Consider the following 27,978-nt stretch of genomic DNA (forward strand, 5'->3'; position numbering starts at 1 on the left):
AAGTTTTGTGTCCTCCCAAAATTACTATGCTGAAATCCAAACTCACAAGATGTGATGGTATTAGGAGATGGAGCCTTTTGGAGGTGATTAGGCAGATCTCTCATGATTGGGATCAGACCCCTTATAAAAGAGATCCCAGAGAGCTAGGTCGCCCTTCTACCACCATGTAAGGACACAATGAGAAGGTGCTATCTGTGAGAAAGTAGGTTCTCACCAGACACCAAATCTGCTGGCAACTTTTTTCGGACTTCCCAGCCTCCAGGACTGTGAGAAATTTCTGTTGCTTAGAAGCTACCCAGTCTATGGTATTCCGTTGTATCAACCCGAACAGACTAAGACACACATATACACCCTTGCTTAAATATAAAAACGAGGCTGCAAAAACCTCCAGTGGCTACCTCCCAATAGACTGCGATGCAATAACATCTCCATTTTAGATTTCAAATAATGGCCCCTCCGAAGATGTCCACATGCTAACCCTTAGAACCTATGAATATATTACTTTAGATGGCAAAGGGGAACTAAGAGAGCAAATGGAATTAAGGTTGCTAACAAGCTGACTTTAAAATAGAAAGGTTATTCTGGATTAACTAGGTGTGTGGCATGTCTTCACATGAGTCGTCACATGTGGAAGACGGAGGCAGAAGAGTCAATGTCAGCATGGTGAGAGGTGAGGACTCCACTGCCATTGCTGGCTCTGAAGATGGATGAGGGCCATATGCCAAGGTGAGTGGCAAAGGCAGGGAAAGGGATTCTACCCTAAGCCTCCAGAAAAGAATGCAGCCGTGCTGACAATTTTTCTAGTTTCAGTGAGACCCACGATACACTTCTAACTTACAGAACTAAAAGATAAGGTCTGCTTCTTCCTCTTGCTTTGACCTTTAAAGCCCTCTAGCTAGGCAAGGGGACTAATTTTTATCTCCCCATAGCTTGGGATCCTACTGGAAAACACGGATTTCAGGGACTGGCTTATCTACTGGCTTTACCACTCACTAGCTGTGTGCCTCTGGGAAAGTCACTCTCGTCTCTCTGCACCTCAGTTATATCAGTTTCCTTAAACAGGAGTAATACCACTTACCTTATAAAGTCCCCGTGAAAACTGAATGAGACAACATGAAGCAAGTGCTTGGCACTTGTCACTATCATTTATGGAAAATATGCTTCTAAACATTTCTTCTGCCAATCCCAAAGTATGACATATTGATGGGCCTCAAATCAAGGGTATCCAACAAATTGCTTAAGGTTGTCAAGCAGGGATATGTGATAAGAAAAGCTAGTAGACAAATAAAAAAAAAAACAGCCTATGGAAAAGTAAAGGAGACAAAATGATGTGTGCTGGCAGGAAAAATGAGTTCAAGAGAGTGAAAGGAAGAACACTGGCACTTTCAAAGAGACGGAGAAAAGCCTAGAAATAGACTGACTGGTAGGTTGTTTCTTGAATCAAGACTCTTACATTGGCTTGAAGATAGCTGTTAGTTAATACGTTTCCTTTGAGGAAATGTGGTGTTGCAAACAAGCTGAGGGCAAACACCCATCCCCTGGCAGAAGCAAACACAATCATCGACCTCTGAGGACATTTCAGAATATGGACTGTATCCACAACAAGCCCCAACATGCAGAATCGTGAGTCAATTAATTTACTGGCAGAGCAGAATAACGGCTGCTCATAAGGAGGACGGTTTAGGGGAAGTGAATCTACCCATCATTTAAAATATATCCCAAGAATCAAACAGCAGCGTGAATAGGCAGTCATGAGAAAAAATTCTGACAGAAACATCAGACTAAGAAGTGGAACAATTCTGTCTCAATAACCAGAAGGAAGTGAGGCTCACACATGTAATCCCAGCACTTTAGGAGGCCAAGGTGGGTGGAACCCTTGAGTTTAGATGTTCAAGATCAGCCCAGGCAACACAGTGAAACCCTGTCTCTACAAAAACATACAAAAAATTAGCTGGGTGTGGTGTCACACCCTTGTAGTCCCAGCTACTTGGGGGGCTGAGGTGGCAAGATCACCTGAGCCTGGGAGGTCAAGGCTGCAGTGAGCTGTGGCGCCACTGTACTCCAGCTTGGGCGAGCGTGAGATCTTGTCTCAAAAAAAAGAGAAGTGAAAACTTATGTATTTGGACCAATATCACTAAGATCCTCCCATTGTTCTGGTATCAAGAGTGCCCCTGAGTGCTTGTGGTGGCATGAAAAAGGAGGAAAACCAATGGATGTTTATATCCCAGTCAAGGAAGGCTGCTCAATAAACAGGTACCATAGTTTCCCCTTATTTTCTATTATATTCCATGAGATCACGCTAAACAATAGCACAAAAATAAAAATCCTCACTCTACATAGGTGGTGACAACAACCTCTTTGGGCCTCAGTTTTCTCACCTTTTGTAAAAGGGAAGGATAAGGTGGATAGAAGATGTCTTCTAGAGCTGTGATAATAAGCAGTGTCAGAAACACAGTAAGGGCCTAAGTTTCTTCAACTATAAACTGGAATAATGACTGCTGTATGCCATAAGTGGGATTAACTGATTGTGACACCTAATAGGAACTCAAAAATTGGTAGTGTAGGATTTTTAATAAAAGGATGTAGGATGGGAAGTTAATAACACAACTAGGTTATGGAACAGAACGTAAGAATGAACCTCATCCAGGGGAATAGTGGACACCACTTCAAGGACAGCTACAGACAAGAGGATGACAAAGAACAGGGACGCAAGTAACTGGGGAAAGGGAAGGTGAAGAGTTTATGCTTAAGTTTCTCTCTTCTCTATAAAGGTGGAGGTGACATTCTCAGCTAAAGAGTGAGGGAAATGAGTAAGAAGAAGTAAGAACAGTAAGGGTTAAAAATAGCTTACTATTTTTAGTAATGAGAGAAAGAGCTAAACAAAGGCTTCTTGCGTAACTCTTTACCATAAAACGCTTTCTAGTCATCAAGAGGCAGAAAGAGAATGATCAAATACTTGACATCAGAGCATACTCCCAACCTCAGGGCCCAGACACGGGCCTTTATGCTATGACATAAAGTTCTAGGGGAAGCCCAAGGCAGGGCTGGTCTCTGGGAGAAGGAAACAGACTGACATAACTGATCCCTCAGCACTGTGTTTATAGCGGGACTTTCCTGATGAGTAAGAATGCGTGACAAAAGCAAAGTCGAACCTCTCCCAGTTCTACCAAGAAAATAAGTTGAAGAAATAATCTGAAGAGGGGAGGATACCAGAACTTTTAGGAATCAATTCAACACCCTCATTTAGCAGATGAGGACACTAAGTGACAAAGGAATTTCACGGCACAGCCAGGAAAGAATTCTGGATGTCCTCACTTCTAAGCTGAGATTCTTCCACTGCATTCTTTGAGAAGGCATAACCCAAACACAGGCCTTAGGCACAACAGGCCAATATGTTATTAGCCACATTTTACAGAAACTGTTTAGCACCGGGAATCACACTCTGCTTCCTTTAATATTCAGTTTTTGGTCATATTTTTCTCATTGTAAAAAAAAAAATCAATATCTGCAAAACATTCCTGATAAAGAAGACTATTAAAAAAGAAATCTCATCCTTCTCCTTACTGATATGTTTGCAAGTTTCACCTTGAGATATTTCTGACAGTGATAGCAGTTGAGCAAGTCCTACTCACCTGATCCTTTTCTAAAAAATATGTAGCTGGGTGCAGTGGCTCATGCCTATAATCCCAGCACTTTGGGGAGGCCAAAGCAGGAAGACTGCTTGAGGCCAGGAGTTTGAAACCAGCCTGGGCAACATAGTGAGACCCCATCTCCTTAAAAAAAAAAAATTACCAAGCACAGTGGCAGATTCCTGTAATCCTAGCTACTAGACGGGCTGAGGATTGCTTAAGCCCAGGAGGTAGAGGCTACAGTGAGCTGCGATCAGGCCACTGCACTCTACCCCGGGCAACAGAAAAACATCCTATCTAAAAAAACAACAAAAAAATACAATGTGGGCATCTTTTCAAATAGTTTATAGATCTAGTTGTTTTTCTTAGATTTGCATAATAAATATGGTGTACTGATTTCCTACAATCATCAGGATTAATGGTAAAGAGAAAGAAGAGCAACTGTAGAAATTGCTGGAATCCCCTGTCCATGTATCTTTAATGGCATGGACAGTTAGTAGTTGGGGGTGAAAGAAAGGCCATATCATCAGTTCTCCCATACATACAAATGAATATGCAAAGGTATCTAACAAGAACTGGGCTAGAAAATGGAGGGCCCATGTACCACAAGTACAGGAGGAGACAACAAAATGCCTCCTGACTTGAATAAAGCAGCTGGCAGGAAACAGTCTTGCTTTGCTCCAATGGCAAAAATCTTATTAAAAACCAATCCTGTGCACCACTTTATAATGCATCATCGAAGTCGAGCTTTACAAGTCCGGTGGGTGTGGGAGGCAGGAAAGAGTCATGCCTTTCTTCTCCATGGCTGATGAATAAAAACTAAGCAAAGGCCCAGTGATGCATAGTCATGCTTCTACATTTCTCTAAGTCTCATTTACTTTGACTCTTTTATGAGGTCTTTTTTCCCCTATTAACAGAACATCTTGCTTCAGTTTCCCATAAATGACTCAGTGAGAGCCAGGTGTGCATACATACAAGGGTGTGTACCATAGGAGAGAAGTTCCAAAATTATGAATCTGGGAGTACATATCTTATGGGAGCCTTTTAATGTATAAATAGCCTGATGACATTCTTTTAGGACAGACTAAAGGTCAAATACTTTCCCCAGTTCAAACTGACTGTTTAATCGCTGCAAAGAAGTGGAACAAATCCCACTCCTAACCATCTTTTACCCTCAGTGGCCAAATGACTTGTGGCTCTAACAATGGGGACCTTGTACAAGTTAAAAGAAACGGATTAATCAAACACAATCCAGCAGGAGGCATAGGCACTGAAGAAACCTACTGCAGACAAGCCTCCTAGACAAAGTTCTTGGTATAGATTCTGATTTTCCTATTTTTAATTTTTGTTGGGAAGAACACTACACACAGAGCCCAGGGCCTATGGCAAGGAAGCATCAGGAAACTTGTCCCTGTGCAACAAAAACGGGAAAATGAAAAATATAACACATTCTTTTGGAATTTAAGTTCTAGACCAAGATATATGTTGCTTTCTATGGATGCTCTACTCACAAATGAAAGATGATTATTTTCACTTTAATTGCTATGGAATTTACTTGAATGAGAAAGACACAAAGACTGACTGCACATACCCAAACATACTTGAACCCACTGCACTCTCTACCTCTTTTTCCAGGGCAGTCACACCCAGGGCTCCCCTTTTCTTATGCCTAGGCTTTTTAACTTCATCAGCTGTAATGTAGCATGAGAGAGAGAAGAAAAAAAAAGATTTTCAGATAAGAATGACATTTTTCTTAAAAGAGCTTCCAGCATTGTCAGAGTCCTTCAAAAGTATATTTCATTATTAGAGAAGAAATCTAATGTTTCTAAAAACAACCCTAAAAATCAGCCACATGTCTTTCTTAAATCTGAGGTTGGTCCCCCCGCCCTGCTCATGCTGGCACTGAAGGAAAAGAAAATGATGTGCTTTAGCTTGGCCATCTATAAAATAAGAATAGCCGTATTATTAAACAATCTCGCTAGCCTTTGAAGAACACTTTAGGATGAGGATTTTTTTTTTTTTTTTCTGAGACAACGTGCTGACAAACTTATGGCAATAGGCCAATGTGTGTGGTTCTAGGTAAGTCCCTGGAGAGAATACACGGGCAGTGTAGGGAAAAGGAGCCTGGCCAGGCACAGTGGCTCACACTTGCAGTGAGCCGAGATTGCATTACTGCAGTCTAGCCTGGGCAACAGAGTGGGACCGTCTCAAACAAACAAACAAACAAACAAACAAACAAAAAAAAGAATGAGAGAGAGAGATGGTGCAATTCAGCCCTCCATTTGGAAGAAAGAACCAACGTGTAGTGGGTAAAGTGATTTGCACAGGGCCAAACAGAGTCAAGATGAAACCTCCTGATTCAATGCTCCTGCCCCAGCTGCCCTGGAATTCTATAATCCACGGGGTGGCTTTACAGGATGTTACAATTCTGTTAAACAAGTTGAGGCTGTGGGTATCACTCTGGGAAACCCCAGGCTAAAAATGGCACAGCCTATTTGTATCTGATGCTATCAGCAAGTGGAGGCAGGAGATGCCTGTCTCAATACACCAAGATTCACTTTACTAAGAAATGTGCTATCAGTAAAACACATAGAGGGCATTAACCACAAGGCATCTTCTGCTATGAGATGTTCAAACACATAATGAATGATATATATGCTCAAACCACAAGGCATCTTGTGCTATGAGATGTTCAAACACATAATGAATGATATACGTGCTCAAGCCTGGTTAACTGGAACCCACTCAGCTCAATCAAAGGCAGCAGCACTTAAAAGATGCATCCAACAGCAATATGATGTTAGCCACCTACGTAGTTTTAAAATTTCTAGTGGTCACTGAAAAAGTAAAAGAGAAACAGGTAAAATTAACTTTAAAATCTTGTCTAACCTAATATATTCAAAACATTATCACCGCAAATAACTAATCAATGTAAAAATTGAGATTTCACGCTAAATTATATTCTCTTAGGGATCCTTCTTTTTTTTTTGAGATGGAGTTTCACTCTTGTTGCCTAGGCTGAGTGCAATGGAGCAATCTCGGCTCACTGTAACCTCTGCCTCCTGGGTTCAAGCAATTCTCCTGCCTCAGCCTTCCCAGTAGCTGGGATTACAGGTGCTCACCACACCTGGCTACTTTTTTTTTGTATTTTTAGTAAAGACGGGGTTTCACCATGTTGACCAGGCTGGTCTCGAACTCCTGACCTCAGGTGATCTGCCTGCCTCAGCCTCCCAAAATGTTGGGATTACAGGCGTGAGCCACTGCACCCTGCCAGGGATCCTTCTTTTAACAGATTCTTTCCTCCTGTTGTTGTAAAGTAGTGTCAACTAGTGGACCCTCCAGCCAGTATGCACACACTCTCAATAATGGTACTCAGTTACTGAGAAGGTTAACACATGCAAGATCCCACAAAAGGCACTTGTTAGAGACTTTGAACTTCCAAGGAAACATTAAGAGGGCAGGTTATCCATATGTCTCATAAACAGAAAAATAGTAGAAGATCTTAAGGTTACCTGGCTAAGATAGAATGAAACCAGATCTGATGGCAATACCTCTTCTCTTTCTAGTCTCCATCTTCTGACCCAATTGCTTTCTTGAAAGAGCCAGTATGTGAAACATCTACATTTAAGACATGTGAGTAAAAGATCTGGGAAATGCAACAGCGTATAGTTATACCGTTTAAGTAACAGATTAACCCAAGGCTCAGTGCCCAATTCAGACTTTACAGTATCATCTGTAATACTTTATACATCTGGATCATCCTGAATATGGAGTTTTGTATTCCACTCTATTTAGCAATCATATTATAATCATTTTCTTAAACTATTACCTCCAAACACATGGACGTTGACAGCCATTGAGATTTTCATCAAGATGTCTCCAAAACACAAACTCCAGCCTATCTCTCTATTCAAATGACTATGTTCAAGCCCTCAAAAAATACTGACAGAGCAAAGATGGGCCAGGAACTGTTGTGAGTGTTGGTGATATGGTGCAAACTGGGCAGAAAGTGACTTTGATCTCACATGGCTTATATTCTAGAGGGAAACAGGTCACAAATATATAATGTCAGGTATAAATACATTATAAGGACATAACTTGGGGTGAGAAATATGTAACCATTTTAGTCTAACCCCATTATTTATTAGGTTCAACCACATGAAACTGCTGATATTCAACCATTTCTGACCTACAGAATGGGCAATTTCAAAACAGTTTCATTCCATCAGGAAACAACCAAGAATGCTTCTGATGGACTGGAAATTATAATGAATCCCTGAAAGGCAGAAGCCACAGTGGCCTGGACTGGACAACCCTCTCTCCCATAGCAGAAGCTCTAGGAGCAGGCTGTGAGTACAGTAAGCTCAGAGATAACTGATGGGAGGAGCAGCATGGACTGAGGTGGTAGGCAGGGTGATTGGATGGGGGATTGTGGAAGGATCCCCAAATGATTTAACTCTGCGCTACTCTCCACTCTCCATCCAGCCCAGGAGGCTCCTGTCTTCACTCAGAGCATTCTGAGAGGCAATTATTTCTACCAGGAATAGGGGAGGGGGTGGCCCTAGTACAGCAGCCCCTAATCTTTTTGGCACCAGGGACTGATTTCATGGAAGATAATTTTTCCACAGAGAGGGTCAGAGGGGATGGTTTCAGGATGAAACTCTTCCACCTCAGATCATCAGGCATTAGTTAGATTTTCATAAGGAGTGCACAACACAGATCCCTTCCATGTGCAGTTCACAATTGGGTTCCTGCTCCTATGAGACTCTAATGCTGCTGCTGATCTGACAGGATGGGGAGCTCAGGTGGTAATGCTCGCTCTCGCCCCACGGCTCACCTTCTTCTGTGCAGCCCGGTTCCTAACAAGCCACAGGGGTGGGGGATCCCTGACCTAGAGACCACCACTTTCCCTTGTGATTTCAACTACCTCTAAATGCAGAAAAGGTCCAAAAATTTGGCAGTCTATTATTGTTGTTTTTTTGGGGGGGGTAAAGGAACAATATATATTACTTGTGCAGTTAAATAATAACAATAATAATAATAATAATAATAAACAAAACCCTAGCACCTCTGGCACCTGATCGATCGCATTATGAAGAGACAACTGGACATCACATGCCTTCTGACAGGATGCAGAAGGAAGGATTCTTGCCAAGAATTCAAACCTGGTTCTGATCAGGCCACCAGAACTAAATCCAGTTTATAGCAAACACAGGGGCCAGGAGAAGACACTAAATGACACTTGATACAATTAGTAATATCCAGAATGTGGATGGGCAGTAAAAGGAAAAGGAAAAAGGAAGGTGGAATCTTCCAGACTAGAAGGCTTATTAAGCTTATGTGTGTAATGAGTGGACCCTTATTTGAATAAACCAACTATTAAAAAAAAAGTTCATGAGACAATAGAGAGAACTTCCTAGATATCTAATACTAAGGAAATACTAATTTATACTCTTTTAAAAAAAAAAAAGAAAGAAAATGTTCTCTTGAAGCTACGAATTAGGAACCTAAAGAGTCCCTGATTATTATTCTTTTGTGTATATGTTTAAAAATTCCCATAATATAAAGAGACAGCCTATAGATAGGAAAAAAAATGTTTACAAACCATACCTCCGATAAGGGGTTAATACCCAAAATATGTAAGGAAACTAAATGAAAGAAAGTTCCAAAAACACAACCAGATTAAAAAAATAGGCAAAGGACTTGAATAGACATTCCTCAAAAGATGACACATAAATGGACAACAGCTGTATGAAAAATGCTCAACATCACTAATCATCAAGAAAATGCAAATAAAAACCACAATAAGATATCACCTCACACCTGAATGGCTTTTTTGCTGTCACCCAGGCTGGAGTGCAGTGGTGCATTCATGAATCATTCTAGCCTTGACCTCCCAGGCTCAAGCGATTCTCCCACCACAGTCTCTTAAGTATCTGGGACAACGGCTGTATATCAACACACCTGGCTAATTTTTGTTTTATTTTTTATAGAGACAAGGTCCCACTATGTTGCCCAAGCTGGTCTGAAACTTCTGGGCTCAAGCAATCCTCTTGCTTCAACCTCTCAAAGTGCTAGGATTACAGGCGTGAACCACTGCGCCAGGCCACAATGGCCATTATCAAAATGACAAAACAAAGTAAGTGTTGATGAGGATGTGACAAAAACAGAACCCTTGTATACTGCTGGTAGGAATATAAATTAATACAGCCATTACTAAAATTCCCCAAAAAACTGAAAATATCAACTACCACATGATCCAAGAATCCCATCTCAGAGTGTATAAGGAAATGAAACTTTATGTCAAGAAAGACATCAGCACTTCCACGGTCCCTGCAGCATTATTCACAATAGCCAAGATATGGAAGCAACATAAACGTCCATCAACAGATGAACAGATAAAGAAAATGTGGGAGAGGCGGTTCCAAGATGGCCTAATAGGAACAGCTCCAGTCTACAGCTCCCAGCATGAGCAATGCACAAGACAGGTGACTTCTGCATTTCCAACTGAGGTACTGGGTTCATCTCACTGGGGCTTGTCGGACAGTGGATGCCGGACAGCGGGTGCAGCCCATCGAGTGTGAGCCGAAGCAGGGTGAGGCATCGCCTCACCTAGGAAGCGTAAGGGGTCAAGGAATTCCCTTTCCTAGCAAAGGGAAGGGGTGACAGACAGCACCTGGAAAATTGGGTCACCGCCACCCTAATACTGCACTTTTCCAACTGTCTTAGCAAACGGCACACCAGGAGATTATATCCCGTGCATAGCTCGGAGGGTCCCATGCCCACAGAGCCTCGCTTATTGCTAGCACAGCAGCCTGAGATCAAACTTCAAGGTGGCGGTAAGGCTGGGGGATGGGCGCCCGCCACTGCTGAGGCTTCAGTAGGTAAACAAAGTGGCTGGGAAGCTCAAACTGGGTGGAGCCCACCACAGCTCAAGGAGGCCTGCCTGCCTCTGTAGACTCCAAATCTGGGGGCAGGGCATAGCCAAACAAAAGGCAGCAGAAACCTCTGCAGCTTTAAATGTCCCTGTCTGACAGCTTTGAAGAGAGTAGTGGTTCTCCCAGCACAGAGTTTGAGATCTGAGAATGGACAGACTGCCTCCTCAGGTGGGTCCCTGACCCCCGAGTAACCTAACTGTGAGGCACCCCCCAGTAGGGGCAGACTGACACCTCACACGGCTGGGTACCCCTCTGAGACGAAGCTTCCAGAGGAACAATCAGGCAGGAACATTTGCTGTTCAGCAACATTCGCCGTTCTGCAGCCTCGGCTGCTGATATCCAGGCAAACAGGGTCTGGAGTGGACCTCCAGCAAACTCCAACAGACCTGCAGCTGAGGGTCCTGACTGTTAGAAGGAAAACTAACAAACAGAAAGGACATCCACACCAAAACCCCATCTGTACGTCACCATCAACAAAGACCAAAGGTAGATAAAACCACAAAGATGGGGAAAAAATAGGGCAGAAAAGCTGAAAATTCTAAAAATCAGAGCACCTCTCGCCCTCCAAAGGAACACAGCTCCTCACCAGCAATGGAACAAAGCTGGATGGAGAATGACTTTGACGAGTTGAGAGAAGGCTTCAGACAATCAAACTTCTCTGAGCTAAAGGAGGAAATTCGAACCCAACGCAAAGAAGCTAAAAACCTTGAAAAAAGATTAGACGAATGGCTAACTAGAATAACCAGTGTAGAGACGTCCTTAAATGACCTGATGGAGCTGAAAACCATGGCATGAGAACTACGTGACGAATGCACAAGCCTCAGTAGCCGATTCCATCAACTGGAAGAAAGGGTATCAGTGACTGAAGATCAGATGAATGAAATGAAGCGAGAAGTTTAGAGAAAAAAGAGTAAAAAGAAATGAGCAAAGCCTCCAAGAAACATGGGACTAGGTGAAAAGACCAAATCTACATCTGACTGGTGTACTGGAAAGTGACGGAGAGAATGGAACCAAGTTGGAAAACACTCTACAGGATATTATCCAGGAGAACTTCCCCAACCTAGCAAGGCAGGCCAACATTCAAACTCAGGAAATACAGAGAACGCCACAAAGATACTTCTCGAGAAGAGCAACTCCAAGACACATAATTGTCAGATTCACCAAAGTTGAAATGAAGGAAAAAATGTTAAGAACAGCCAGAGAGAAAGGTCGGGTTACCCACAAAGGGAAGCCCTTCAGATTAAAAGCAGATCTCTCAGCAGAAACTCTACAAGCCAGAAGAGAGTGGGGGCCAATATTCAACATTCTTAAAGAAAAGAATTTTCAACCCAGAATTTCATATCCAGCCAAACTAAACTTCATAAGTGAAGGAGAAATAAAATCCTTTACAGACAAGCAAATGCTGAGGATTTTGTCACCACCATGCCTGCCCTAAAAGAGCTCCTGGAGGAAAGGAACAACTGGTACCAGCCACTGCAAAAACATGCCAAAATATACAGACCATCGATGCTAGGAAGAAACTGCATCAACTAACGACCAAAATAACCAGCTAACATCATAGTGACAGGATCAAATTCACACATAACAATATTAACCTTAAATGTAAATGGACTAAATGCTCCAATTAAAAGACACAGACTGGCAAATTGGATAAACAGTCAAGACCCATCAGTGTGCTGTATTCAGGAGACCCAACTCACGTGCAGAGACACACATAGGCTCAAAATAAAGGGATGGAGGAAGATCTACCAAGCAAATGGAAAACAAAAAAAAGGCAGGGGATGCAATCCTAGTCTCTGATAAAACAGACTTTAAACCAACAAAGATCAAAAGAGACAAAGAAGGCTATTACATAATGGTAAACGGATCAATTCAACAAGAAGAGCTAACCATCCTAAATCTATATGCACCCAATACAGGAGCCCAGATTCATAAAGCAAGTCCTTAGAGATCTACAAAGAGACTTACACTCCCACACAATAATAATGGGAGACTTTAACACCCCACTGTCAACATTAGACAGATCAACGAGACAGAAAGTTAACAAGGATATCCAGGAATTGAACTCAGCTCTGCACCAAGCGGACCTAACAGACATCTACAGAACTCCCCACCCCAAATCAACAGAATATACATTCTTCTCGGCACCACATCACACTTATTCCAAAATTGACCACATAGTTGGAAGTAAAGCACTCCTCGGCAAATGTAAAAGAACAGAAATTATAACAAACTGTCTCTCAGACCACAGTGCAATCAAACTAGAACTCAGGATTAAGAAACTCACCCAAAACTGCTCAACTATATGGAAACTGAAGAACCTGCTCCTGAATGACTACTGGGTACATAACAAAATGAAGGCAGAAATAAAGATGTTCTTTGAAACCAATGAGAACAAAGACACAACATACCAGAATCTCTGGGACACATTTAAAGCAGTGTGTAGAGGGAAATTTATAGCACTAAATGCCCACAAGAGAAAGCAAGAGAGATATAAAATTGACACCCTAACATCACAATGAAAAGAACTAGAGAAGCAAGAGCAAACACATTCAAAAGCTAGCAGAAGACAAGAAATAACTAAGATCAGAGAAGAACTGAAGGAGATAGAGACACAAAAAACCCATAAAAAAATCACTGAATCCAGGAGTTGGTTTTCTGAAAGGATCAACAAAATTGATAGACCACTAGCAAGACTAATAAAGAAGAAAAGAGAGAAGAATCAAATAGATGCAATAAAAAATGATAAAGGGGATATCACCATCGATCCCACAGAAATACAAACTACCATCAGAAAATACTATAAACACTTCTATGCAAATAAACTAGAAAATCTAGAAGAAATGGATAAATTCCTGGACACACACACCCTCCCAAGACTAAACCAGGAAGAAATTGAATCCCTGAATAGACCAATAACAAACAGGCTCCGAAGTTGAGGCAATAATTAATAGCCTACCAACCAAAAAAAGTCCAGGACCAGATGGATTCACAGCCGAATTCTACCAGAGGTACAAGGAGGAGCTGGTACCATTCCTTCTGAAACTATTCCAATCAATAAAAAAAGAGGGAATCCTCCCTAACTCATTTTATGAGGCCAGCATCATCCTGATACCAAAGCCTGGCAGAGACACAACCAAAAAAGACAATTTTAGACCAATATCCCTGATGAACATTGATGCAAAAATCCTCAATAAAATACTGGCAAACCAAATCCAGCAGCACATCAAAAAGCTTATCCACCACCATCAAGTGGGCTTCATCCCTGGGATGCAAGGCTGGTTCAACATACGCAAATCAATAAACATAATCCAGCATATAAACAGAACCAAAGACAAAAACCACATGATTATCTCAACAGATGCAGAATAGGCCTTTGACAAAATTCAACAGCCCTTCATGCTAAAAACTCTCAATAAGTTAGGTATTGATGGGACGTATCTCAAAATAATAAGAGCTACTTATGACAACCCCACAGCCAATATCATACTGAATGGGCAAAAACTGGAAGCATTCCCTTTGAAAACTGGCACAAGACAGGGATGCCCTCTCTCACCACTCCTATTCAACACAGTGCTGGAAGTTCTGGCCAGGGCAATCAGGCAGGAGCAAGATGTAAAGGGTATTCAATTAGGAAAAGAGTAATCAAATTGTCCCTGTTTGCAGATGACATGATTGTATATTTAGAAAACCCCATCGTCTCAGCCCAAAATCTCCTTAAGATGAAAAGCAACTTCAGCAAAGTCTCAGGATACAAAATCAATGTGCAAAAATCACAAGCATTCTTATACACCAATAACAGACAAACAGAGAGCCAAATCTTGAGTGAACTCACATTCACAATTGCTTCAAAGAGAATAAAATACCTAGGAATCCAACTTACAAGGGATGTGAAGGACCTCTTCAAGGAGAACTACAAATTCACTGCTCAATGAAATAAAAGAGGATACAAACAAATGGAAGAACATTCCATGCTCATGGATAGGTAGAATCAATATCATGAAAAGGCCATAGGTAATTTATAGATTCAGTGCCATCCCCATCAAGCTACCAATGGCTTTCTTCACACAATTGGAAAAAACTACTTTAAAGTTCATATGGAACCAAAAAAGAGCCTGCATTGCCAAGACAATCCTAAGCCAAAAGAACAAAGCTGGAGGCATCACGCTACCTGACTTCAAACTATACTACAAGGCTACAGTCACCAAAACAGCGTGGTACTGGTACCAAAACAGATATAGACCAATGGAACAGAACAGAGCCCTCAGAAATAATACCACACATCTACAAGCATCTGATCTGTGACAAACCTGACAAAAATAAGAAATGGGGAAAGGATTCCCTATTTCATAAATGGTGCTGGGAAAACTGGCTAGCCATGTGTAGAAAGCTGAAACTGGATCCTTTCTTTACACCTTATACACAAATTAATTCAAGATGGATTAAAGACTTAAATGTTAGACCTAAAACCATAAAAACCCTAGAAGAAAACCTAGGCAATACCATTCAGGACATAGGCATGGGGAAGGACTTCATGACTAAAACACCAAAAGCAATGGCAAGAAAAGCCAAAATTGACAAATGGGATCTAATTAAACTAAAGAGCTTCTGCACAGCAAAAGAAACTACCATCAGAGTGAACAGGCAACCTACAGAATGGGAGAAAATTTTTGCAACCTACTCATCTGACAAAGGGCTAATATTCAGAATCTACAAAGAACTCAAACAAATTTACAAGAAAAAAATCAAACAACCCCATCAAAATGTGGGCAAAGGATATGAACAGACACTTCTCAAAAGAAGACATTTATGCAGCCAAAAGACACATGAAAAAATGCTCATCATCACTGGCCATCAGAGAAATGCAAATCAAAACCACAATGAGATACCATCTCACACCAGTTAGGATGGTGATCATTAAAATGTCAGGAAACAACAGGTGCTGGAGAGGATGTGGAAAAATAGGAACACTTTTACACTGTTGGTGGGATGGTGAACTAGTTCAACCATTGTGGCAGACAGTGTGGCGATTTCTCATGGATCTAGAACTAGAAATACCATTTGACCCAGCCATCCAATTACTGGGTATGTACCCAAAGGATTATAAATCATGCTGCTATAAAGGCACATGCACACGCATGTTTATTGCGGCACTATTCACAATAGCAAAGACTTGGAACCAACCCAAATGTCCATCAATGATAGACTGGATTAAGAAAATGTGGCACATATACACCATGGAATACTACGCAGCCATAAAAAGGGATGAGTTCCTGTCCTTTGTAGGGACATGGATGAAGCTGGAAACCATCATTCTCAGCAAAGTATCCCAAGAACAAAAAACCAAACTCCGCATGTTCTGACTCATAGGTGGGAACTGAACAATGAGAACACTTGGACATAGGAAGGGGAACATCACACACCAGGGCCTCTTGTGGGGTTGGGGGAGTGGGGAGGGAAAGCAACAGGAGATATACCCAATGTAAATGACGAGTTAATGGGTGCAGCACACCAACATGGCACATGTACACATATGTAACAAACCTGCACGTTGTGCACATGTACCCTAGAACTTAAAAGTATAATTAAAAAAAAAAAAAAAGAAAATGTGGTATATATACACAACAGAATACCATTTAGCCTTAAAAGAGAACGCAACTCTGTCAATTGCCACAACATGGGTGAACCTGGACATTATGTTAAGTGAAATAAACCAGCCATGGAAAGACAAATACTGCATGATCTCACCTATATGTGGAATCTAACTAAGTCAAACTCATAGAAGTAAAGAGTAGAAAGGTTACCAGGGGCTGGGGTTTGGGGAGACGTTGATCAAAGCACAAAATTTCAGTTAGACAGGAGGAATAAGTTTTTGAGATTACACTGCATGGTGATTATAGCTAATGACAACGTATTATGTATTTCAAAATTGTTAAAGTAAAAATCAAATGTTCTCACCACTAAAGATGATATGTGGGGTAATATGTTAATTAGCTTTGCTAATCATTGTACAATGCATACATATATCAAAATATAATGTTATACCTCATATATACATTTATCATTTGTCAATTAAAATTAAAAAACAAAAACTCACAATGAAAAGCTTAACACAGGCTGGGTGCAGTGGCTCACGACTGTAATCCCAGCACTTTGCACTTTGGGAGGCCGAGGCGGGTGATCTCCTGATTCAAGACCAGCCTGACCAATATGACGAAACTCCATCTCTACTAAAAATACAAAAATTAGCTGGGCATTGTGGCATGTGCCTGTAGTCCCAGCTACTCGGGAGGCTAAGACAGAAGAATTGCTTGAACCTGGGAGGCGGAGGTTTCAGTGAGCTGAGTTCATGCCACTGCACTCCAGCCTGGGAGACAGAGTGAGGCTCCGTCTCAAAAAAAAAAAAAAAAAAAGCAAGCAAGTCTGTGGCACTGCCCTCCCAGTTTCCCTGCCGGTTCCCACGCGTCGTCCATTTGAGCTGAAAATGACCAGCTACAATAGCCTAAAGCATTTTGTATGACTGCTTACCTGTCAATGAACTGATCAATAATGACAATATCGCCGGGCTGAATCTCCTCCCTCAAGGAGCCACAAGCTGTGGTCACTATGACATGTGTACAGCCCTCTTCCTTCAAAGCCCAGATGTTCGCCTGGTAGTTGACCTTTGAAGGCATGATGGTGTGCTGCCTTCCATGCCTATGGAAGGAGAGAAGAAATTGTTAACCCGTGATGAGTACACTACCAACTGTTTTCTCCTAGAGCCTAGAAAAAACTAAGTGATTCTCTAGCAATGACCACAGACTAACACAGGGGGTCTCCTAGAACCCAGTCCAGTGAGCAACTAAAACTACAATTTAGGTTCACTGGATTCTGAGAAGCCACTCCTGTTTCAAATATGTAGAGTGGCAGACAGACCCTAGTGAGGACCCCACTGTCATGCTCTGTATAAAGGGTCAGTGAACCTGGGACTTGCATCCAGCCAATAGAAAAATGGTAAACGTGCTATAAGTCACTCCCACGATTAGGCTCTACCTTGCAAGCATGCACAGGAGATTCTCCTGCCGGACTCCTGCATGCTTGCAAGGTACAGCTTAACCATGGAGGTGACTTCTAGCACCTTTGCCATATCCTAATAGCAAGAAGCAAGCTGCAGTCAAGTGAACAGCCTGTGGAGCAGGCCACACGGCAGGGAATGTGAACCACCTCTAGGAGCCAAAGGCCTCCGCCCTGTAACTTCTAGGGAGTGAATTCTCCTACAACTACACGAGCTTGAACAAGGACCTCAAGCTCCAGATGGGGACTCAGTCCTTGAATATGCCTTGTGGGGCCTTGTGCAACCCCAAGCAGAGGACTGGCTAAGCTGTGCCAGACTTCTGGACCAACAGGAACTAGGAGATGATGTGTGCTATTTTAAGCTGCTAAATTTGTGGTAATTTGTTACACAACAGTAGAGAACTCATACATATATCTTGACTAACTTCTAACAGTGGGATAAAAATGACTTGGCCTCCTCTGTAATATGGAGCAGCACCAGCCTCCTTAAGGAAACAACAGCACAGACACAAGTAACCCACTTCAGAAGCCCTAAGCCTACTTCCCACAGACATATAACTACTACCAGCAAGAGGTCATTAATGATGCATTGTTTTTCTTTATCTTTATAAGAAGGGGGAAAAAAATGAACAAAACATTTCTTCTTGCAGTTAGAACTAAAACCAGAGCTTTGATTTTAGTCATCTGATCTACTTTACACAATGTAAGGGGCAAGAGCATGAGATCTTTGATCTCCTAAGTCAATATAACTTAACCAAAAATAAAACATTGTAAATAAAGGTTACTTAGATGTTCTGATTCTGCCAACATATAAAAGCTCAGACCTGTATCTTTACTCTTTCCAGAATTTAAGTTAAATTTAAATTATCCTTTAGTAGTAACATCCAAAAAGCTTAAAATACCATACCTTGCAAGGAGGACGCAATCAACATTTTTTATCTTCCCCAAAATTAAGGCATCAGATGGCTGCATGCAATGAAAAAATGACATTTAACTCAGTGATTTAAAAACAGGTATGTAAATTATAATTGTTCAACCACAACAGGACTCATGGAATCTGAAGAGTCTGAGGATACAACTTAGAGAAGAGGCAAGATCTGATTATCAATATAATCATTTAATCAATTACTTATTGATCCCTCTGCAGGCACAGATTCACAGGACTCAAGGTTACCATGGGCACCTGTGTAGGTACCATTTAGTCAGATCTATTTGTAACGAGTACCCCAGGGAACTCTGATGGTAGACTGGTCAAATTTAGATGTCTCAAGGTTATTGGGCAGGTTCGAGAACAGGTGTGAAGGTGAAAGGCAGAAAGGATAAGAAGCCACCATCATGACACTAAGAATTCAGCACTGGAAATGTCTGCTTGTGTTAACCAGGTCTAAGATGATCATGGAAATGACTTGAGGTAACAAAGGCTGGAAAGACCCTTAGAACCGAGGGGTTTAAGAAAATGAACCAGGATGACTGCAGGACTGGGAGCACACAAGGTCAACCTAAGAATTTAGCTGAAAAGGAGGGTTTGGTTGGGACAGCCAGATAGAGAGATCTTACAGATGGACCAGAGGACGTAGCAATATGGAATTAGGAGAATGCAGACACCCTCACCCCGGCCTAGGCTGAGTGACATGGGCTTGGAGAACAAGCAACCTCTCCTATAAAAGGAGGAGCATTTTATTTCTAGCTCAGTTACACATTCAACTAACATCAGGTATGTTCTAATTCCCCAAAACAATTCTTTCCACTCAAATGCCGCTTCGTAACAATAATTCATCCTATTAGTCATCAGCCTGTCCCCTAATTAGTGTGGTGTGACCTATTGGCCACAAATTAGAAGATTTGAATGTGGATTTGAAAAGTACAGTCTGAAATGAGTCTGTGGTCTGAAATGAGTATCTGATTTCCAGCAACAGAATGAGAAGTGATTTACATACTAAGTAGCCATTTTCTCAAAACATCAAAGTGTGAGGCGCCCATCAGACACCTTCTCAGCTGACGGAACCCAACAGCAGAACTTCTGGCCCTCTCTGCTGGGAGCAGACAGCCCTGGGCTGCCAAAACAAAAGCAATTCTTTTTTTTTTTTTTTAATTCAAAAATCAAGCCAGCAAGGAGAAATGAAAAAACTAAAAAACTAACATGTCTCCACAAGTTGGATATTAACCTTGCCAAATGGAGTATCCACATATTTTTCAGTTCTTCCTTCTAAAATTTCTGGATCATCCAGGCCTGTTCCACCAATTATTCCAATCTAAGAGAGAAAAAGACAGAGAAGATTATTGTATTTGGTAATTTTTATTAGAAATAAGATTCTAAGCAAATTCATTTATTCATATGCTCTTCTCCATTCCTGCCAAGCCCTAGTTATTTTTTTGAAATCTGAAAATTACTGAACATCAACCAACAGATATTTCAAAGCCTTCCATAAAAATCAACAAACATTTGAAGGCCTTCTATATTCTATAAGTAACCAAAACGTAGGGCACCTTTTTGGACTACATCACATTTACTTCTGACTGTCTGAATTACAAGTCAGCATAGAGAGGTATTTTAACCAACTCAAGGTAGAAAATCAAACCTAAAAGTAGGCAAGTATGGTAGTGGAAAGTACCTTCTGATCAATTTTGTTTCTCTGTCAAATGGACTATAGAATAAACAATGTTCAGAAGACTGCTGGGATATAAAATATTAGGTATTCCATTTGGTATTGATTTCTCCTCACTGTTCTATTTGATAAAGAAATGAGAGATTATCTTTCCCACGCCATTAGAATCACAGAGCTAGGAGAGAATGCAGACAGAGGAGACTGAAATTGCATGAAAAGTTACCCACATATACATTTATGAAAACAATCATTCATATATGTATGCAAATTCATATTTACATGTTGTAAATATACATATAGCATACTCATGTATATTACTCAGTAAATACATTTATGCAAATATAAATAAGTAATTCAAAAGGTAGTTATAAGTTTTTTTTAAGTTCATGCATTGTATTGCATTTTTCAGAGATTATCTTGAAAGTCCTTGTCTGAGTTAAAGAAACCTAGCACTATCCTCTGAGAGTTGATCTAATTTGATGATTAAGAAAGACAAACAAGAACAATTACAAAAATAAATAAAAATCAACTAAACTGTTAAAACTAAAAATAAGTAACAAATCATTAGGGAAATTTCCTTGGGCTGGTACCTCCTAAAGGAGAGAGTAAACAGTGCCAGGCTAACTTTATTAGAAACCTAATTAATGCGAAGTGACCTGAGCATTGTTGTTTTTCAATGAAAAGCTTTAAATCTATTGTCACAAGGGTAACTAAATAAAATAAAGTAGGCCTCAAGAAAAAAATTCCAGGGTTAAGAATTCAGTGAACATCTGCATTAAATAATTTTCAGGTCAGGTTACACAAGTTGAGTCCTATCAACACGTAAAAAAATGGTTACCTTTCTGGCTCAGTTTCCTGAAAAAAACAAAACACACACACACAAAAAGCAACAACAACAAAAAACAAACAAGAAAATAGGGACAATTTAGTGAGGTTTTTACTGAAGAACTCTGCCTGTTTCCCATGACATGGTTACATAATTTGTGACTGTCCACCACAATTTCCTTAAGTGGCAAAGCCAGGCTTTGATGTTGGCGCCATCTTGTGGAGGTATATTGTTAAAACCACAGGAGGTTAACACACTTTTATGTCAACGAACAAAGAGTAACCAGTATTATAGCTTTCAAATCAACAGAAGTGTTCACTTAAGTCAATACATTTAAATTACAGCACTTCAATAGAAAATAACAAAAATTCATACTGTTTTAGGAAATCCCAATCCTTCCTTAGCCTGGCTTCTCCATCTTATCCTTCATTCCGTGGACCTCTGAAGCACCACAGGTCATGAGGAGGCTAAGAAACCATCCAGCCCATGTCCTCACCTGGGACACAGATATGAACTGCTGACTCTGAAATTACTCTCAGCCAACTCCCTGGGGATTCAGCTACTAGCTTTTTAACTTATCACCACTTTGGCCTGGCTGTTTCTGGGTGTTCCCTGAGCCAGGGCATCTCAGATTCTGGATTCAACACTGGATGCTCGGGATCAAATACACAAATCGAGTTGGGCTTTGTTTGGAGCCACCCTCTGAGTTTAGGTGAACTTGCCCAGCATCGTAGCAGTTGTTGAGAAATGCTAACCAGGTGTCCCGCTGAAATTCAGAGCCCCTGAGCTCACTCTCAGCAACCCCAAGCTTCAGTCTGCACCATCTGGCTGCATAATGACTCTGCACCAGGTAGCTGGCAACTCAGCCCTCAGCAAGGAACATGTAGTAGCCCTGGACATGAAAGCAAGAGTGGCTACTGCTCTGGAATGATCTGCAGGCAAGCCCATCCAGTCACTTTACTAGGTCCAGTTGTTTACGGAAACCTACATTGTGCGAGGGATACAGGGACAAGTGTAGCAACTGAGTCCCGCCATCCCAGGAAACTGGACCTCTAAGATGGAGGCCAGCAGGGCCAAGATGTGGCCAATGTCGCCACCTGCTGGCTCCACAGCAAAGTACAACTGGGATGAAGTACCCAAGCACTGATGGCCCAATTCTATCCACATTCCTTTGAGTCTCTAAGTTTGTGTCAACTCAGTACTGCCTTAGTTATAAAGTAACTGTGTCTGTGGACTTACATGTTAAAGGCACTGTGCTAAGTGCTTCAGTGGCCTTACCTTATTTCATCATCAGGACCATAAGATGGCCCCTACAGAATGTTACCCGTTTTACAAACGAAGAAAGAGAAGCACAAAAATTAAAAACCTCGTCCAAGGGCCAATCATAAGGAGCAAAGCTGGGATACAAATCTAGGTCTTTCAGGCTTAACCACTATGATGTGCCCTCTCCGAATATCCCCTGGAGTCCTCCATAACATTACACCTTATTAGAAAAGTTATTTGTCTCCATGTTATGAGGTAACATGCTCAGAGAGGTCAAGTTCATGACGAAGGTCACAGAACAAGCACAGAAACAGTGACTCCAGGTATCTGAGTGAATCATCTCAGAGGGGAGGAAAACTCTTTCTTAATGACCTCATCCACCCTCAGGAAACAATGACAAGACCTTGCCAGGCCTCCTGGGCAGGAAGCGTCAGTCCTCAGTCCAGTTAATTCTAGACTGTGTAGGAAATGTGTTCAAGACCTGAGATGGAATTTCTGCCCAGCCAGGACTTCTTTATTACACAAGATAGAGTTCTGAAATAGGGAGTCAATCAAGGTCCTTGACAGATTTTAAAAGCTAGTGGCTTATGCCACACTTTTCCACTGACTGACCATCAAACCAAACTTCTCAAAACTAGACCTTCTGCATTGATAATAAATAAAGCTCTCTATGACATCTGCTTCAGAACCCTAAAGCTGCCCACACCTACCTACAGTGACTTGAACCACCTGGTGTCTGCAACCATGAGTGGGGTCACCATCTGTCTGCATTTCCCTGGCCAACTCAATGCTGACTTGCAGAAGCTGGCCGCAAACATGGTCCTGTTCCCCCACCTGCACTTCATGTATGGCTTCCCCCTGCTGACCAGCCGGGACAACCAGCAGTACTGGGCCCTCATGGTGCGTGAGCCCACTTGGCAGTTCTTTGATGCCAAGAATATGATGGCTGCCTGCAACCTCTGCCATGGCTGCTACGTAATGGTAGCTGCCATGTTCAGGGGCCACATGTCCATGAAGGAGGTGGACATGCATATGCTTAATGCCCAAAACATGAACAGCAGCTACTTTGTTGGTTGGATCCCCCAAGATATAAAAACAGCTGTGTGTGACTTCCCACCCTGGGGGCTAAAGATGTCTGGCCACCTTCACTGGCAACCACACTGCTATCTAGGATCTGATCAAGGGCATCTCAGAGCAGTTCACAGGTATACTTCGGTGCAAAGCTTTCCTGTACTGGTACATGGGCGAGGGCATGGATGAGATGGAATTCACCGAGGCTGAAAGCAACATGAACGACCTGGTGTCTGAGTACCAGCAGTAGCAGGAGGCCACGGCTGAGGAGGAAGAGTTTAAGTGAGCCAAGGAGGAGGTAGGTGGCCTAGAGCCTTCTGTTACTGTGTAAAGGGTGGAAGTGGTGTGAACCCTTTATTCACGCACAATCTGTTCTATGACAGCCATGTCTTACTGTATGTGTGCTTGCTGTTGTGTCTTGACATCACATGTTCTAAAGACACCCCAAAGAAAGCATTTTCTTAGTGAAAAAAAAATTTTTTTTGTTCAAGAACAAATCAGTCCAAGGGTCTGACTTCTCTGAGACTGTGAAAGCATTTATCCAAATACCAGTTCACCTGGTCAGAACAGTTACTTCTAGCAATGTGGAAAGGGTGCATAGTAACCCCTACTCTGTCTATGTCTTCTAGTACCTGGCTACAAGAGATTTTACCAGCCCTTCTTTGTCCCAGAAACCATTCACCATCACTTTGAGGCCTGGGCGCACTGCCGTTAGGAACCCAGCACTCTATAATGGCATTTTCAAAATACCATCACCCCAAGCGGTTGAGACTAGCTCATGCCAGGGAGATGGGCTGCCTCTGAGTGCCTCAAGCTCATGATAAGGTAAGCGAGCCAGAGCTGGAGCTGGCACAGCCCGATCTGAGCACTGCAGTCCTTTAGCTCTGGTTGCCATAACAATTTTGGCAAGCACAGCAGACGGAGGCCCTCATTATTAGGCTGACATGGCTTTGAGGCCTGTCAGGGCCTTGCAAAATCCTGGAAGCCTAGCTGTATGAGAGGGAGCAACCAACTGTCTCAGGCTGTGAGGACTGTTAAAAACCTGCAATAGGGTCCACAGGGATAGCTGGGGTCTCCATCTCTGACAAGACACCCCCTCTGTAGGCCACCCTTGTAGGTAATGGTTATGGATGGAATTGTATCTCCCCTAAGTTCATAGGTTGAAGTTCCAACTCTCAGTACCTCAGAATGTGACTATATTTGCCGTTTTTAAACAGGTAATTCAGATCAAATGAGGTCACTGGGATGGGCCCTAATGCAGTATACCTCATGTTATGGTTTGAATGTGGTCATCTTCAAAACTCATGTTGAGGCTTGGTCCCCAAATATAGTGATGCTGGGAGGTAGTACCTTTAAGAGGAGTTTGAGTCATGAGCCATGGTAATAATCCACCCCCATTAAGGGATTCATGCAGTCCCAGGGGAGGGTGTTCTTGCTCTCATTGGGTTGGATTAGTTCCAGTGAGAGTGGGTTGTTATGAAGCAAAGTTTGTCTCTCTCTTTTTTGTTTCCTTTTCCTATCTCCCTCGTCTCCCTTTCATTTCTTTTAAATAAACCTCTTCTCTTTATAAATTACCCTGTCTCAGGTATTCTGTTATAGCAACAGAAAACAGACTAAGAAAACTGTTGTCCTTACAAGAGATTGGGATATAACCACATACAGAGGGAAGACCCTGTGAAGACAAATGGAGAACATTGCCATGTACAAGCCAAGCAGACTGACCTTACAAGAAATCCACCTTGATCTCACCTTGATCTTGGACTTCTAACCTCCAGCGCTGTGAGGAGATAATGCTTCTGTTGCATAAGCTACCCATTCTGTAGTGCTTTGTTATAGCAGGCCTAGAGAACTAATACAGTGACTCTATATTTTAGTCAGAGAAGCTTGGATGATGCAAGCGCTCAAAACATCCATGGTTTTTATTTGAGCAAATGCCCCTTGAGAAGTACAGGTATCAGTCTAAAGGGCAGACACCCTCTTAAAGACACACTTCACCTGCTGAAATGGCCAGATATTTTTAGAGGAGGACTCTCCCTAATGCATACTTTGTTAGAGCTCTCCTATGCCTGTGGAGCAACGGTGGGAGCCACCCACCCTCCTGAACCAGCTGCTGGATACTAGGACATTCCCCTTCTCTAGCTTTCAATACCAAAGCCCAGGCCCCAGGGATTCTGATTAGTTGGGCAAGGCGTAGTTTGTTTTTAAAGCTCCGCAGGTGGTTCTAAAGTGCCCTCAGAACTAAGCAACCTGCTCTAGGGCCTAGACCATAAATTTCTTTCTTTCTTTTTTTTTTTTTGAGATGGAGTCTCGCTCTGTCGCCCAGGCTGGAGTGCAGTGGTGCGATCTCGGCTCACTGCAAGCTCCGCCTCCCAGTTTCACACCATTCTCCTGCCTTAGTCTCCCAAGTAGCTGGGACTACAGGAGGCTGCCACCGTGCCCGGCTAATTTTTTGTATTTTTAGTAGAGACGGGGTTTCACCGTGTTAGCCAGGATGGTCTCGATCTTCTGATCTTGTGATCCGCCCGCCTCGGCCTCCCAAAGTGCTGGGATTACAGGCATGAGCCACCGCGCCCAGCCCCTAGACCATAAATTTTTAAAACGTGGGCTGAGTGTGGCAAGCTGAACAATGCCCCTGTCCCAAGAGATCCTAGCTACATCCTAATTCCCAGAACCTGGGAATGTTACCTCAAATATGATTAAATCCAGGATCTTGAGATGGGGAGATTATCCTAGATTATCTGGGTGGGACCTAAATGAAATCACAAGGAGGCAAGAAGGTCAAATGAGGAAGAAAGTGATATAATGATAGAAGCAGAGGGAGAGAAAAAGGGACATGATGTGGGGCCATGGGCCAAGAAGTGCTGGTGCCTCCAGAAGCTAAAAAAGGCAAGGAAATAGGTTTTCCCCATAAGCAAGAGAAACTTATCTCCTCACAGTTCTGGAGGCTAGAAGTCCAACATTAAGGTGAGATTGGGATTGATTTCTTCTAAGGTCAGTCTCCTTGGCTTGTAGATGGCAGCGTTCTCCATGTGTCTTCACATGGTCTTCCCTCTGTATGTGTCCGTGTCCCAATCTCTTACAAGCACAACAGTTTTCTTAGTCTGTTTTCTGCTGCTATAACAGAATACCTGAGATTGGGTAATTTATAAAGAAAAGAGGCTTATTTAGCTCATGGTTCTACAGGTTCAGAAGACTGAAAAAGGCAAGGAAATGGTTTTTCTAAGAGGAACCAGCCCGATACACATGTTAATTTTAGCCCTGTAAGACTCATTTTGGATTTGTGGACTCCAGAACTGTAAGAGAATATGTTTGTGTGTGTGTGTGTGTGTGTGTGTGTGTGTGTGTGTGTGTGTGTGTTTGGAAACAGAGTCTCACTTTGTCACCCAGGCTGCTGGAGTGCAGTGGTGAAATCTCAGCTCACTGCAGCCTCAACCTCCTGGGTTCAAGTGACCCTACTGCCTCAGCCCCCAAGGAGCTGAACTACAAGCGTGCACCGCCATGCCTGGCTAATTTTTTTGTATTTTTTGCAGAGATGGGGTTTCACCATGCTGCCCAGGCTGGTCTTGAACGCCTGAGCTCAAGCAGTCTATCCACCTCAGCCTCCCAAAGTGCTATGATTACAGGCATGAGCCACCATGCCCGGCCTCATGTGTGTTGTCTTTAGCCACTCCATTTGTGAAAACTGTTATAGCAGCAACAGGAAACTATTACACTAAGGGAAGAACTTGTTAAAAATGTAGATGGCCACCCTTTCCAAAGCTCTCTAGGTCAGTGGCTGTCAAACTTCAGTGGACATCTGAATATTCTAAGGCTTGTCAAAACCTAGATTGCTGGGCCCCAGCCCCAGAGTTTCTGATTCACTGGGACTGGGGTGGGGCCTATGAACTTGCATTTCTAGCAAATGACCAGGTGATATGAATGCATGACACGCTTTGAGAACCACTGCTTTAGATGCTTTTGAGGCACAGGCTGGAATGCCATGACTACAACCACAGGTGAGGATCCAGAATCCACTGCATACAAACATTTTCCTTAACTGCTTCCTCAGCTGTACCTATAGGGTAAGATTTTTACTAATCCATACAATTATCAAGAGAATAAAGTGAAATAATGTATTACCATCAGTCACTGTTTCTGTATACCCTACCACTCCTGGCAAAAATAAAAAATCAAAATAAACTTCCTCAAAGCAACAAAAAAAGCCCTTATTTCCTCCTTTTACTCTGCTGAGCAGTACAAAACCTGGCTGCTCCTACCTCTCTTCAGCAGGTAGTCTTTTTTGGGATTTAGCCTTGGGGTCCTCAACTAAATGTCAAACAGCTCTCCTGGGGGTATCTGGAAACAGGGCTATTTCTGGCTGTCATGACTAGGGGGAGTGCTACTGGCATTTCTGCGGAGGGGGTTAAGGGTTGTACTCCATGTCCTGCAATGCTTGGGACAGTCCTACAAAAGAAATACTTGTCCTGCCCAAAATGCCCTTGTGTCCCTAGGCAAAAAAAATGAAGGCTTGTTGGTCATTTGATTTTCAACTGGGGCCTGCAGGTTGTCCTCAGTTTCAGATAGCCACACAAGGACTCTCAGGCTGAAGGCCC

The 27,978-nt window shown here is 42.3% G+C and overlaps 1 protein-coding gene across 4 annotated transcripts in view; it reads right to left on the reverse strand.

The window, feature by feature from the left end:
* The window catches only part of MTAP (methylthioadenosine phosphorylase), a 135,678-nt gene that overhangs the window by 102,451 nt on the left and 5,249 nt on the right, over positions 1 to 27,978 (reverse strand). For all 4 annotated transcript variants that reach the window (XM_034967238.3, XM_034967239.3, XM_003830681.8 and 1 more), the window contains exons 2-4: positions 19,786 to 19,872; positions 18,528 to 18,586; positions 17,096 to 17,263 (exon numbers count right to left, since the gene is read on the reverse strand). In XM_034967238.3, coding sequence (XP_034823129.1) covers positions 17,096 to 17,263; positions 18,528 to 18,586; positions 19,786 to 19,872 — 314 coding nt within the window. The remainder of the gene's footprint in view (positions 1 to 17,095; positions 17,264 to 18,527; positions 18,587 to 19,785; positions 19,873 to 27,978) is intronic.

This window comes from Pan paniscus, chromosome 11 (genome assembly GCF_029289425.2).
Source record: "Pan paniscus chromosome 11, NHGRI_mPanPan1-v2.0_pri, whole genome shotgun sequence".
In the NCBI taxonomy this organism is placed as follows: domain Eukaryota; kingdom Metazoa; phylum Chordata; class Mammalia; order Primates; family Hominidae; genus Pan; species Pan paniscus.